The sequence below is a fragment of the Fukomys damarensis genome, unplaced genomic scaffold, assembly GCF_012274545.1.
Source record: "Fukomys damarensis isolate Sample0158 unplaced genomic scaffold, DMR_v1.0_HiC HiC_scaffold_19, whole genome shotgun sequence".
Taxonomy (NCBI): Eukaryota; Metazoa; Chordata; class Mammalia; order Rodentia; family Bathyergidae; genus Fukomys; species Fukomys damarensis.
In genome coordinates, this window is record NW_022900931.1 from 23,368,322 (window position 1) to 23,384,675 (window position 16,354).

Below are 16,354 nucleotides of genomic sequence, written 5' to 3' on the forward strand. Positions count from 1 at the left end.
ATATGTATACACACACACACACACACACACATATATATATAAATTGAATTTTGGGAAACTTTAATGGTGCTGTCAACTTTGGAAAAAGTTATCCCAATTTACTGTGTTGAGTTGTACAGAAATGGACAGCCATATTGGTCTAGAAATGTTAATTTTTTAAATTTTAATTTTTAATTTTTTTTATTTATACGGGGGTAGTGCACTATACTAAATATGTAAGGCCATATCTATGTGGGTTTGATTACAGAAACTAATAAAGTATTCTCTAAATAATGAAAAAAAGAATAAGATAAGACTACAAAAGCAAGAAGCAATTAAATATGTTAAGGGACCATTTTCATCTTCAGAATTAAGGATTATTTTAATTTTACATCATTGCCTTTTCTCTTTAACTTTGCTTTTTAGTTTTATTTTAGGATTCCCTATTTTTAATGTTCATACAGAGATTTTTTTTAACTGAAATACTGAATAGTTTCTCTGGTGTGAAAAACTATAATAGTACACAGGATCCTAATGAGACAATTAATAATGTGAAATAGGAAGTAAAGGGCTAAAGGTGTAGGGAAAGTGGATAGGGTGGGGGAAAGGTAATAAGGGAGAGGAAAATAATATGAGAAACTGAAAAAATGGAAATAAAGTGTCTGTAAATGCGGAGGGGAGGAGGGAGTGAAGGGAGAGCAGGAACAAGGGGAAAAAATGAGAATCAAGACCTATTATGTAAAGGTACAGGATCCCTATGGTGAATGTAACTTTATTGTATACCTAGATTGTACCAAAAAACTCAATAAAAAGAAAAAAAATTAAAAACAGTAGGAGATCATGAGAAATTGATACAACAACTCTTAGATGATACTAAGAAGAATAACCTAAGATTGATAGGAATTCAAGAAGTAATAGGAGAAAATCTAAATGACTTAAAAAAGATGTTCACAAAATTAATTATAGAAAACTTCTCAAATAGAGGGCAAGAGTTTGACATACAGATAAGTGAGGTATATAGGACTCCAACTAGCCACAATAAAAAAAAAATCTACACCTAGACATATAATAATCAAGATCCCAGAAACCCAACAGAAGAACAAAATACTATAAGCAGTAAGAGACAAGAAACAAATTATATGCAAAGGAAAGCCTATCAGAATTATAGCAGACTTTTCAATACAAACCCTTAGGTCAAGGAGAGCCTGGAGTGAGGTATTTCATGTACTAAAAGAAAACAAGCTCCAACCTAGACTGATATATCCTGCAAAACTTTCTTTTAAAATGGATGGGGAAATAAGATATTTCCAGGATAAAGAACACCTGAGAAACTTTATGAATACCAAACCATCACTACAATGAATTCTAAACAATATCTTAGAAAAAGACAATGAAGGTAACAACACAATCAAATAGGCAAGCCAATAAACTAAAAGGAGAAGGTGAAAACAACAGCAACAACAACATGATAATAATAAGTTAGTACATATCGGTTATAACCATCAATATTAATGGCCTCAATTCACCAATCAAGAGAAATAGACCAGCAGAATGGATTAAGAAGCAAGATCCAATAATATGTTGCATACAAGACATGTCTAGTGTAAAAAGAAGCCCATAGACTAAAAGTGAAAGGACAGAAAACTTCTTCATGTAACAGGAGCCCCCCCCAAAAAAGCAAGGCTAGCAATCTTATTCACAGACAAAGTAAGTTTCAAACTTAAACTGATTGAAAGAGACAAAGAAGCTCACTACATCCTTGTGAAGGGAACAATTCAAGAGGAAGAGATAACAAATAATTTATTTTTAATTTATTGAGTATGTCAGAAAGTATATATGCTTTTTTTTTCTCTTTTCTTCTTTTCTTCCTCTTTCTTTTTCTTCTTCTGATGGTGGGGATTAAATTCGGCACATTGTTCTGGCTAGGCAGGTGCAGCACTATTGAGCTAAATCTCAGGCTTCACATTTTATATTTTAAAAATTTATCAATACATTAATCATTGTCTCTATATGTTGGTCTACCAAATTGATGAGTTATTTTGGTTCTCATTTTCTTTGCTTTTTTATTTGAGGAATTTATGAAATCTGTATATATGAGTAGTACGAAAAGTATTAAGGCCCATCTTTCATTTTCCTCTTTCATCTCTGCTTTCTACAAACTTCCTTTTCTGTCACTCCAGCTTGTTTGGTTGGAAATTTGTTAAAATAAATGTTGTTATGTTATCAATATATCTTTGTACCTATTTTCTATTGATGATGAATATTAATTTTTAAGTAAATTTTATAATAACTATACTTAATCATTAATATCATTTAGTATCTGATACATATTATGAATTCTCCAACTCCTTCAAAGATGATATTTGTTTTTTCTCAAATTATATAAATCACCAACATTCCACACATCACTGCACTGTTTTATTATACCTAAGTATATATTGTATTGTAGAAAATATGCATTGTGTATATGTGTGGGGGTTATGTTTTTACATATACGTGTGCACTATTAAATGAGAAACATGGGCATGGATGTGGTAGGATTGTGCACATTTGGCATATTGATAGTTTCTCTGGCAACCTTATGGTTTCTTTAAATTACATGCTTGACTTCATAGTCATTCAATTGGGAAGAATATTACATATCTGTTGGTATTAAATTATATCATTATGCTTATAAAATATAATAAAAATAAGTATGGGATATAATAGAATAGAAACAGAAAAATCTGATCTTAAAATGTGAATTTTTTTTAGTTGCTTTTGGATTTCAAATATAGTATATTTTTTTCTGTGGGAAGTTTTGTTAGAAAATGTAAGTGGTACAATCAACAAGTATATGATATTTATCAATTAATTAAACCAAGGAATTTATAAATCATAAAATTTTGAGTACAGTTTCTCAACTATAATATGTAACTTTGTTTTACTTATAATTACATTATTTCAAAAACATTATAAGAAAATGAGAAAGAACATAATGTTTGAAGATCATATAAAACTAATGTATTTCGATTAGTTTGTGTTACATAAATTCTTGTTTATCTCATATCCTTTTTTGCTGTATATATAGTTGTATTTGAAATTTTTATTTAGTATCTTCATTTCTTGTTATCGTGTATCTTTGCAATATTTAATAAAAAAAGCTTCCAAAAAAAATCAGACTTCCCAAATATAAAGATCCAATTAAAAAATGGGCATCTGAAATGAACAAACACTTCTCAGACAAAGAAGTAGAAACAACAAATAAACATATCAAAAAAAGTTCAGTGTGTCTGGTCATTAGAAAGATGCAAAGGAAAACAATATTGAGATTATAGCTCACTACGGAAAGAATGGCTGCTATCAAGAAATCAACCAATAACAAATGATGATGGGCTTTTGGGGGAAAAAGAACGCTTCTCCACCTATGGTGGGAGTGTAGACTGGTGCAGACACTGTGGAAATCAGTGTGGAGATTGCTCAAAAAACTAGTATTAGAGGCTCCATTTGATTCAGCTATTTCCCTGATAGGTATCTTCCCTAAAGAATTCAAAGCTCCATACCACAGCAATATATGCACACTCATGTTTATAGTCATACTGTTTGTAATAGCTAAATATTGGAAACAGCCCAAATGTCTGTCAATTGTTGACTGAATAAAGATGTGTTCTTTTTTCATAAAATGAAGTAATACTCAGCCTTAAAGAATGATTCACTAGAGACATTTATAGCTAAATGGATGGATCTTGAGGCCATACTCTTAAGTGAAATAAATAGCACACACATGTGTGAATATGGAATAGTTTCTCTGGTGTGAGAAATGAAGTCTAAATGAGGAGCAAAAGGTATAATGGATAATGTGAAATAGGAAGAAAAGGTCCAAAGTGGAAGGGGAAGTAAGGTGGAGGGGTAGGGGAAAGGAAAGAAGGGAGAGAAACAATACAAAAAAGAAGGAAAAAACAGAAACAAAGTTTTTGTAAATAGGGAGGGGTGCAGGGATGTAAGAGTGGGAAGGGGAATGGGGAAAAAACAAGAACCAAGATATATCACGTACAGGTACAAATTCCCAGTGATGAATGTGATCGTAATGTATACCTAAAATGTACCAATAAACTTAATGACTAAAAAATATGTCTGAAGGTCATTGGTGCTGATAGAGGAATCTGCCCAATAGTACAAGTCGGCCACAAAGTGGGGAGGATTCCTGATGCATGGATGAACTCATTCATCACAGTGATAGCTTCACAGAACTGCAAAGATTTCCACTACCCTGTATATGCTTATGAAGAAGTACTCCCAGGCGTATTGAACATACATTTAATATGGTCTTATATATGCTTGCTACCATTTTAACAGCTATTAAAGTATAGTAACTGTTAAGTAATTGAAGAACCTGAAGTAACAAACCATGAAGCAGGGGAGACTGGGTCCGAATAAGTGTGTGGGGGTCAAAGTGCTGTGTGTATGCGTGTTTTGGTGTAAAGTAAACCATAAACAAACATTCTTAATAGTGAGCATCTGTGGATATAAAGAATCCGTGAGCCCGTGAGATAACTGATAAACTGTAGGGAGAGCTTTGCCCAGCATACGCACAGGTCCATAAAGAGATGAAATTTTGAAAAATCCCAGTGTGAGGGAATTCCAGTTTAGATTCTTCGTCTCGTCCGTATATGCGAATAACTCACGTGCTCACATTCAAATATGGAGATAAGGCAAAATAAAAAATGCAAATCAAATGTCAATTTGAATGTAATCTCTTGGATTTCAGCGGCTCCTTCACCACCAGTTACAGAACTCTTGAGGTTGCTGTGAATGCAGGGCATAGTGCCTGGAGGAGCATCTGCTGGGCTGTCCTGGACATGCAAGGTTTTTCTGAAACAAGCTGTGGTTCATGGCATGTGTGTGTGTAAGTTTTAACGGCAGTATGTTATGAATATTTCAAGAATAAGATAAATTGCATGAAATTGATAGATTAAGGGATCTCCAGCAATAATATCAGCCATAGGGTCTTTTCTGAGAGACAATGAATGGAGTCATACAGAGCTTCCTATCAATCATTTTAAGTGTGGAATGCATAATAGGGAATCTAGGAAATGGATTCATAGCACTGGTTAATTGCACGGACTGGGTCAGGACGACAAAAATGTCTTCAGTTGATCGAATCCTTACTGCTTTGGCAGTCTCCAGAATTGTTCTTCTCTGGTTGACATTCATAGATTGGTGGGTAACTGTGCTTAACCCAGCCATGTGGATGAGTGAAAATATGTCGAAAATGATTTGTATTTCATGGACAGTGGCCAATCATTTTGGTATCTGGCTTGCTACCTGCCTCAGCATCTTTTATTTCCTGAAGATAGCCAATTATTCTAACTCCATTTTTCTTTACCTAAAGTGGAGAGTTACAAAGGTGGTTTCAGTGACTGGGATGATGTCTCTGGTTCTCTTGTTCTTAGAAGTTTTACTGATGAATATATATGATAACGTGTTTGCTGAATATCAAAGAAACATGTCTTATACTTCCAATCTGACTATCTCTGTACACTGTAACAACCATCCTTTATTCACTCACATTTTATACATGCTCGTGCCCTTCGCTGTGTCCGTGACAACTTTCCTGCTGCTCATCTTCTCCCTGGGGAAGCATCTGAAGAGGATGCAGTGCAGTGCCCGAGGGTCCAGAGACGCCGGCACCACGGCCCACATGAAGGCCTTGCGAACTATGGTCATCTCTCTGTTAATGTATACCAGTTTCTTTTCGTCTTTTTTGGTTCAAGTTCATAACCCTAAAAATCAAATATTCTCCGCTTTCCTGGAAGCTGTCATAATAGCTTTTCTTTTGGTCCATTCATTTGTCTTGATTCTGGGAAGCAGTAAGCTGAGACAGGCTTTTCTTTTAGCGCTGAGGTGGCTGAGGTGCCGGGCCAGAGATGTGGAACTCTCCAATCCACAGACCCTTTCAGGGATCATCTTGCATGTTCTAGAAGAAAATCAGATCACACATTATCCAGGTTGCTAAGAATTTGTACTTTTCAAATATTCATATTTTACTTAACTCTATATTTTATTTAACTGTTTATTTTACAAAAGTATATTTGGAATTAGATCTAAATAGTTTACAATCTCATGAGTAGAATACACAAATAAATACTACCAGATTTATACAACAAGTGCATCAATGTGCGACTCTTACATGTAAGACATTTTGTAGTAAAAAATAATACAATGTTTGTGAGATTATTTCAAATTTAAAAATGAGAAATCTGCAATATGTAAGAAAAAACTGTGTGTACCCATGTTGGACATGATTCCTCAAAATAGAACTTCCTAATTTTATATGCCATGAATTTCTTTCTTTCTTTTTTTTTTGAGACAGGGTCTCACTATGTAGTTGAGACTGACCTGGAACTCACTAGGTAGCCCAGGCTGGTCTCAAACTCACAGAGATCCTCCTGCCTCAGCCTCCCAAGTGCTGGGATTACAGACGTGTGCCACCACCCCCAGCAATAAGTTTCTAGTGTATAAATTCTTAAAATATTTAAAATTTTAAAAATAGATTAAGGTCAAAAAGTGAGAGAAAGAAAAGGAAACATGATTATACACCCTGTGTTTAATGTTGTTGTATATTCAGTGAGATTAAATCCTACATATTTTCAAATTAGAGAAATTTTTATTCATACTTATTTTCACAAAGACATGCTTTGAACTGTGAGATTTGTATTTGATACCAAGTTTTTGTTCTCCTAATGAGTCTTATGAATTGATGTATTTGTTCAACAATTATATTACGATCTTTTTTCTGTCTTTTGAAAACATTTGAAGAAAAACATGACATGAAATAAAAGATAGGCATCTCTAATGGGTATCCCCTAAAGAAAATATATTGTATTATTTAGGCAGTGGTTGACCTCTGTGTCTCCTAACTTCTAAGTACTCACAAAGCTGTAATAGTATCATGTGAATTTACTGAGATTCTGAGATAAGATCATAAGATAAGACTTGTGCAGTAGGGCGTGAAGATGCCATCACAGAGCCAGAGAAACAATCACCAGACAAGGGAGACCCTCTTCAAATTCAAATGAAGCATCAAACATAAAAACAATTCTCTCAGAAACATAAGATTGTGGTGGTAAAACCACATAAAAGAAAGTGTATTTTTTTCTGATATTCGATGTTCTTAATTTTTTTCTGATATTTGGCATCTGGTTAATGCATATACATTATAGTAACATTTATAATTTAGAATTTATAATTCTATTTTGACCTATGTTGACTTATATTAACAAATGGCTCAAGCATTCAAAAGGGTAAGTAATTGTGGCTTTTATTCCATCTTTGTTTTTAAGTGGACGGTTTGCTGATGGTTCACCCATAAGCAAAATATTGATGTTGATGTTGAAGAGGCATTTTCAAGAAATCATCTTCAAATAGAATCTTGCTGTTATAGTTTTATCTATTATATTCTAGGAAAATCTGTGTTAAATATTTTAGATGTTTCTTTCTTACAACTGGTTTGCCCCTGAAATGCAAGGATCATGAATCACCTCTAAAAACCAGAGGGAAAGGGTGGATATAAATGTTGTCATTATTGTCAACATTGGACATGTGGATTTAGGCAGATGCGCCATCATTGGCTATCTGATCCACAAGTGTGGTGGTGACACAGGAGAAATATAACTCTCAACCTGCTAGATGTCAGATGTGCCGAGTTCATGTCCCTTGAAAGTGAAGATTGAATTCCAGAGGACAAAGGAGGTTTAGAGTAGGAAATGTTTATTTGGGGATAAGAATAACTCCAGAGGAACAGGAGGAGTCCCAAGTGGGTTGCCACTGAGTTCATCTCTCTTAGAATATTTTATAGGGCAAAATCATGAGTTGAGGTAAATCAACCAGTAATATTACAAGCATAGACACTTAGATAACATTAATTCAATGGGGACCTGGGGGGTGTAGCAAAGTATGTGGATGACATCAATAACCTTGGCTTATCCATGACTTCTAAAACAGGAACCTTTTGGGGAATGGATAATCTGGGTGGTGTTTTGGTGAACCACTTATGTGTACGATGCATACTTGGGCTTAGTGGACTGAGTGGTACCAGTTACTGTATAATTCTAAATTTGCATGCATCCCTTAGGGAAGAATGTAAATCTGGCCACTGCATTTAATCTCAAGAACTTGTCTTCTTCAGATGCACCTGCACGACACAAGTCTGATGTGTCCACTTTTTACTAATTTTCTTGAGAGCCTAGTCCCTTTTTGACTGTATTTTTTAACTTTTCTGTAACTTAGATTCCTATAATAGTAGGATTGATATAAAATTCAATGGAAAACTTGAGGAGGGTGCTGAGATGAAAGAGGGCTCCTTCAAGAATGCCTGCACCTTGGATGAACTGAAATTTGAGCTTGTAACTGGAACCGCCACTGATGACTCACTTTAGAAATTTGAGAAAAGAATGTAGTTTGGGTGATATTGGATAAGATTCAGAGGACTGATATTTGTTTATCTCTTTGGAGAGAAGCCATCTCTTGTTTTTGTTTTCTTTTGTCTCTCTCTTCTTATAACCAACTTTATGTTTTTTTTTTTGAGCCTTGGTATCGCCTAGGAGCCCTCTGTCTGACATACTAACTGACTAGACAGATTACAGCACAGATTCTATGGCAAAAAGGAAGCTGATATATGATTCTAACACTGCACCACCTAAGTATGTGTTAGATTCTGTTGAAGTTGGTACCATGATGGCTTCTTAAACTATCACACTATATTACAATTGGAATTTTTTAATCAATGTCACGTGGATGAAGTGAAATTCTTGATACACAAGGTTTCCTGTTATTGCATAATGAGGAATGTGAGAATGAGAAATCTAAATTCGGGGGAGGGATAGTTTACCCCCCTCTTAAAAGTAACATTCAAAAGAAAAACAAAATTGAGAAAAATTAACATTTTAATTGTTCCCAGTAATTGCAGAGGCCAAAGGACCCTCAGATCCCACAGACTATGAAGAGGCCAGTACAGCAGTGTCTTCCTCACCCTATGAATATGAGGCAGGTGTTATAGCTTATGTCTAAATGACCCCTAAAAGCCTCACGGGGATATAGGTGGGGCTTTTCAGAGGTGACTGGATATAAAATGCATGATGCTGGGATCAAGGGTGTGTGATTGCTAAATTAGACCACTGAATGGTTTGCCATAGTTCTGGCTGTGGATAGTGGGAAGGCCCAACCTGGATGTGAGTACAGGACATATAGCCTGGATGGAATACAAGGGGCAGAAAAAGGGCTGCTGTCATCACCTGGTGCTGCTTCCTTGATACCTTGCTACTTGCTGCCTTCTGCCTGCCATGAACTGTTTCTCCTTTGTGAACTGTTTCTCCTCTGCCATGCTGTCCTGCCGTGGAGCCAGCTGACTATGTACTGAAACTTCCACAAACTGTGAGCTAGAATAAATGTTTCCTCCTTTAACTTTCAGGGTTGGGTATTTTATCTCAGCAATAAGAAAAGTAATGAAAACAGAATTTGGTACCAAAGTAGTGAGGTTGTTGCTATGACTGTGGTTCAGGAATCTTTCAAACTGGCTTGAGGGAAGAATTTGGAAAGTCAAAATTCCTCCTCAGTGATGAGCCATTCAGGTCATTGCCACATGGCTAAACTTCATCTATCAATTAATTATTTGCAGCATAATCAATCTATGAATTAGGATTTGAAGTTTTGCTGACAGAAATTCAAATCAGATGAATCCAAATTATGCTTAGATTAGACAAAGCAAAAAATCTCCAAAACTTTGAAAGGGAATATGATGTCTTCATTTGCATGTTAGCAAATGAAAATTCAGCTTCTCTCAACACCTGCTGTGAAGGATTCCAAACGATACATAGTATATGCCCTGGAATTATTTTGAGCCAATTTGGAAGTGAAATATGTTTTACATAAACTCTACTGAACTGAAACTTTGGCATACATTAGTGTTTTCCTAATTTATAGTGGCTACTGAGTGAAAAAAAATCAAGAACTTTATGGGCAACCAGAAAAATGATATTGGTAGAACTTTAGTGTGAAAAATTTAAGTACTAACCAATAATGAGAGCCTTGCTTTCCCCCTTAGTATTACAAATTTATTATCAATCATTAATTTCATCTCTAGTGATCAAACTCTCACTCTTCTGGACATCTCCAAAATTGATTGGCTTTGAGAAGATTAATACATTGCTATTCAAGAGTGATAGATGCAGCTTTATGTATTAGTCAAGAATTATTTTTATTGTTGACCAGACAGTATTCAAATGTGTTTTATTTGATTTGCTTTTAGACTCAGCTTTTTAAAATTTGCTTCAGGGAGTATAATTGCTTACAACTTATATTTTATGACCTGAAGAAGAGTCAGGAGTTATCATCCCGGTGATACTAAGTTTACTGGTAAATTTGTAACTGCCACTGAAAAATGGAACTTTAAAAGTTAGATTTTTTTCTTTTAGAAATAAGCAACCTCTCCAGATTCTTCTAGTTGAGCATATAACGAATGTCCTCTTCTCCTCAGCCCCCAGTTAAGTGTCAGAATATGAAGAAGTTGACATCAGGAGGCCTGTAGCCCAGTTTCTTTTTCACAAGAAAGGAGACAATGAGTTAAAGATGGGTAGAAGTGATTAAAAAATGTGTAGAGGTTTACATTATATCTCTGTGCTCCACCTTCATTCCATTCCTTTTTATAAAAGACCCTTGATTACCTGTACATCAAGAGATGGTGATGGTGAAGCAAATAGGCCCCCCCATCTTCTCAGAGCTAGCCTTGAATAAATCCTTTCTTCTTTTTGTCAAAAGATATAGCCTCCTTCGATTTGGTCAGTGGTGAGCAAAGGAAACTGAGCAAAGGAACCTGAGGTTATGAACCTGAGTGGCAGGTAGCAATCTCACATAATCTCTTACTGAGAACATAGCTAAACAGTTCCACAGAGATGAACAATAGTTTATAGAAGTTTCAGTTCATTATTAAAATGCACCTGCCTATCTGATTCACATTGGAACACATTATATCTTTCTTCTTCAAATTTCAAAGATTTGCCATGAATAAGTATTAAGATCTAGGTAGAAGGAGATTGATCCAATAATATTTTTGTTTGAATCTACTAAATCAGAATGATTATGATCAAGAGTCTAAGTCAATAATATTTTAAGTAACAGCATAGGCATTGATAGATTGGTAGCAAGATATTGTCATTTCACATAAAAATTTTCTAAGTATAAATGTATGTCAGTATAGTTATGGTTGATTATTTGCTTGCTTTCACTTTGTACAATCAATATGCTAAACTATACATGGATGAAAAATAAAGTAAAAATTATTAACTTCTTCCAAATAGACCTGAGTACAACAATGACTCTGATATGGATAAAACATTGCTTCTGTCTGATGGAATGACATCTGACTTTGTTTTCTGAATATAATTTTTGAGAATTCTATTGGCACCATATTCATTTTATCTGTAATAGACTATCTTTCCCTAGCAGCTGTTGTTCATGAGAAAATTTACTGCATTTCTATCTAGAGTATCAAGCTCAGGAGAGTTCCTCCAGAGGGAGCATGGCCCTCACTGGGGATGTAGATTCTGTTTCTTTAAAAACCTACGAAATTTAGGAACCAGTGCTCATGCCTAACAGGCCCTCATGAGGGTTTTTTGTACTTCTATTTCGCTTCTTTCCTCAACGCATCTTGGCTACCTGGAGAGGCCACGTCAAGGGGACTTTTTACCTGTAACTGATGTTATATTTGTGCTTCTTAGCACAAAATTCCTTAGCAATTAAAATTCCTTAGCAATTAAAAAAAATTTCCTCATGCTGTTCTAATTTACAGACTCAAAATATCTTTCTTGCTTTTATTAAAATTTCTTATATTTATGATTTATGCCTTATTAATATGTACTTGAAATTAATAGATATGTTTTTATTTGTTTGTTAAATTAGAAAGCAACTATTAACTTATGACACTGTATGTGTTTTAAACCTATCCTCTTGTCTTTTGCAATAGAAAATATATCTTAGCACATTCATCATTTTTCTTTATTTGTAATTGACTTTTTTTCTTTTTTCTTTTTGGTTTTTTGAAACAACTATGTAGTTGAGACTGACCTGGAACTCACTATGTAGTCGGGGCTGGTCTCAAACTCACAGTGATTCTCCTGCCTCAGCCTCCCAAGTGCTGGGATTACAGGAGTGCACCACCACTCTGGCTTGTAATTCACTTTTAATGATCTTAACCACATAATAAAATGGCTCAAATATTTAAAATGTTGGGTGGATTGTGGTGATGACTGGCATCTTTGTACATAGTAAGTTTGCTTGTATATTAAAAATAAGCATAATACTGGCTTTAGCTTTGCTATAAATATTTTTTAAAAGCATTTTCTGAATCTCTTCGGATAAAATGTACTGAGTGTGTATGACTATTTGTGGAGGCGATTGTATGCTTCCATTATATCTTACTGATTCACACAATGATACCTGTTAACAACAGTATACCAGGTATGGTGTGCAGTATAGACTGTGCATACAATGAAATGCCAAGCCATTATTAACACTTGTGAGAAAATTACAATCATCAGATCCAGAGCAAAATTTGGGAAACATCAAAAATATAGAAAGTAGAAGCCCATGTGGTGGTGCACACCTCTAATCCCAGCACTTGGGAGGCTGTGGCAGGAGGATCACAGGAGTTCAAGGCCAGCCTGGGCTACATAGTGTATTCAAGGTAATCCTGAATTATATAACAAGACTCAGTCTCAAAATGCATATGTGTATATATTTTCAAGTTATATCAAAATAAGAAGTAAGAAGCTTGAGTCATATAAGAAGTCTTTCAAAAAATCATATGCTAGAAACAAACGAGATCATATTAATAATATAATTCCTTGTAGTGGCAAGGAATAGAACTTTAACTAAATCTTCACCAAAATATGTCCTCAAGGATTAAATTACTTCATACCATTTCATTTAAGAAACTGGCTTTATTTTCTACACACACCTCCCACTGTACGTTCTGTTAATTTAAATTCACAAAGACTGTAATGGATGAATTGTTTGCTCTAAAAATCCAAACATTGAAACCCTAACCCCCAGTGGAACTATATTTGATGATAAAGACTTTATGTACACAATTAAAATTAAAAGATATCATAAGAGTGAGACTCTAATCAAATATGAATGGTGTCCTTGTGAGGAGTGAATCTTTGCACAAGAAGAAGCCAGTTGAATGCCCTGCTGAAAGTCCTATGAGAAGGTGGCTGCCTAACAGCCAGCTAAGGAGACTTCATCAGAAGAAACCAGCTTTGGAGGACTCCTTGATCTTGAGTTTCCAGTCTCCAGAACAATGACAATTAAATTTATTGTTAAAACCATCCAGTTCAATCCCTGGTACCAAAAAACAACAACAAACAACAACAACAACAACAACGACAAAACCACCCAGTTTGTGATATTTTCATATGTCAGTCTTAGCATATTAATACAGAGATAGAAATTTAAGAGGGAAACATTAATGTCCACATTTTTCATTATTATGTATATTTTTGTTATTATCTCACTGAATATATTTTCTATGCTTTTACTTTTTTTTGCCTTAGTTTCCTCATTTGCTGAAACTTGAGAAGATTAGCCTTTTAATGGTATTCCAGAGTTTCTGCATATTCTGCCCACAATTGCTAAATTTTTCTTCCTTATGTTCTGAATGTGCTAATGTAAGTTTGCCTGAAATTTTTGTCTTATGATCTAGGTTAATGGTGAGGCTTTCTACTGAGCCTTTTATTTGACTTAATGATTTTTAAATTTCCAATATTCCTGTTTTATTCTTTCTTCAAAATCTTTCTTTTTATTGAATTCAAAGTCTTTCTTTTTATTGACTTTCCCACGCATAACCTCTATTGCTTTTGTAAATTTTTTCTGTTGGTTTTCTTTATTCCCATGGAATGAATTGATTTTAGCCAACATCATGGCCTGCTGGGTCCCACGCCTGAGACTGGAGAACCCTGGGAGTAGCCATCCCACTGGCAACGATTGTTCCGGGGCTCCAGGAATCATGTCTCAGCCAACAGGACTCTGGAGTTGAACAACCCACCTCATCCCCTGCATTCTCCACAGCACAGGACAGCAGAGCTGACACCAGCAGACCAGCCTGATGGAAGAAAAGGCCAGATTTTCTGTCAGATGCGTGGCAGGAGAGATCTTGGCTGAAAGTACTGAAAATTTCAAGTCCATATCAATACTAGGAATATTATTTGACTTTCAGCAGAAATGAAATTGATAGATGCTACAGCATTATATGCATCCTACCACTTGTTCCTTTATGCAATTTATAAAGACAGATGCAGAAATTATTTTATCTAAGTTCATTTATTTTAAGAATATATGAACGTGTACTTTGGAGGTATGTTAGAATATAAAATTGATCAACAATGATATACTTTTGATATTTCTGTGCAAACCAGAACTTGGGAAGTTGAGATTGACACCAGCCTGGACCACATAGTGAGTTCAAGGCCAGCCTGAACTACATAGTGAAATCCCGTCAAACAAGCAAACAAAAAAATTGTGCAAATATATAGTTTTGCAAAATATGGTAAGAAACATTTGAGTTATGAATCCATATGTCTTTCACTTACTTATTTTATATTATGGCTCACTTAGAAAACCAATGATTTGGGCTGGGGATTTAGCTCAGTGGTGTCACCATCTGCCTTGCAAGCACAAGGACCGGAGTTCAATCCCTGGTATCAAAAAAACACAAAACAAAAACTGATGATTTATATTTATCAATTATAAAAATAGTCAGATTATTTCTATAAATCCTTGCTATTTCCCACTGTACCAAACATATGTACTCCATTGTGTGTTGGTTTCATTATTTGAACCTCCATTATTTTGGAGTATAAGAACTTTGAATTCTATCTCATTTTTTGAACTATTTTGTTTAAGTCAACTTAGTGCACCATGAATTCTCATATATATATGGCAGGAAATATAGTTTTGCGTGTGTGTGTATATGTATATAGATAGATAGATAGATATCGGTACTGAAGAATGTAATACAAAGAGGTGAAAAGCTTCATAAAAGATCATCTTTTTAATAGACATGAGGAAGAAAGAACTGATCATGAACTGATTTTAATGTTGTTATAAATTTCCATTTATAATGTAAAAGGACATTTTTTTCTATTTCTTGAGTAGAGAGAAATCTTTTTCAGGTTGACATCTTCCTTTACATACTTCTGCTTTTTTGCAAACTCCCCTGGGCCTATACTTACCAATCTTTCCCTTCATTTTACCATTCTTAATATGAAGCATGTAATTAATATGAGAATATAGCACTGTGTTTCTTATCATGAAAATATGCTATTTAAATATTGTATGAAATTACTGTATATAATTCAGTGTCCCTCTCTATGCAAAACAAAAAGCATCTGTGACATTCATATAATTATAAGAGATTTCTCATTCATCTGGTATTAGTTTATGAAATGAGGATATTAGAGAAAATGTGTTGAAATAATCATTGCTTATAAGTTTATTATAGGAAGAAAATATATAGTGTTGTTCAACAACCAAGTCTCTCATGACTATTCTACATAACTATATTAATTTGGAATATTATGAAATTTGACAGTATTATGTAACCCTTTAGTTCATTTCCACATATAATTCATCTGTGTTTCTCAATCATTCACTTCCCCCGAATAAAATACAGTATTAGGAAGGCAGAGATAATCTGAGTTATGTTTATTTTCCAGGACCCCAAATCCAGCCCATAAGATAGGTGGTTGAAGTTATGTTTTTGAAGAAATGGATCAATGGTGCATGGAATACATTAGGAGTGGTAAACCAATAAAATTATCCATCTTAACGTTTTCAGGCTGCATGGGTTTCTGACTTCTTGTTTCATGTTTTGTTTAGAGGTATATCAAAATAGAAGCATTTCTAACGCAAAAAGATGGGCTCTTCCTCAATTCTAGGGAAAACAGCTGCAATCCCATCTCACAGAGCCCCGCTCCATTATACTTTGGTTCTAGATTTCCCCACAAAGCCTCATGTGGTCATAGGTGGCTGAAGCGAGAGGTGATTACTAAGTCAGTACACTGACTGGTTTGGCTCCACCTTAATTCTGGTAGCCTGGATATAACATAAAGGACAGAAGGAGGCTGGTGAGCTCCTTTGCTGCTTTTGTTACTACTTTTGAGGGTGTCACGAACTCCTTCTCCTCTGGGATCCCCTCTGCCGTGTGCCACTCCTCCTTGGAGCCAGCCTATTGTGGACTGAAACCTCTACAAACTGCCAGCTAAACAAACCCTTTCCCCTTTAACTTTGGGTGTCAGGTATTTTATTTCAGGAAGGAGAGAAAAGTAAGACACGCCTCCTG

At 34.9% G+C, this 16,354-nt stretch overlaps 1 protein-coding gene across 1 annotated transcript; it reads left to right on the top strand.

Moving 5' to 3' along the window:
- Window positions 1–4,981: 4,981 nt before the first annotated feature.
- Window positions 4,982–5,974, top strand: LOC104875858 (taste receptor type 2 member 140-like). The gene has a single exon (XM_010643594.1). The coding sequence runs from the start codon at window positions 4,982–4,984 to the stop codon at window positions 5,972–5,974; it is 993 nt and encodes a 330-aa protein (XP_010641896.1).
- Window positions 5,975–16,354: the final 10,380 nt, after the last annotated feature.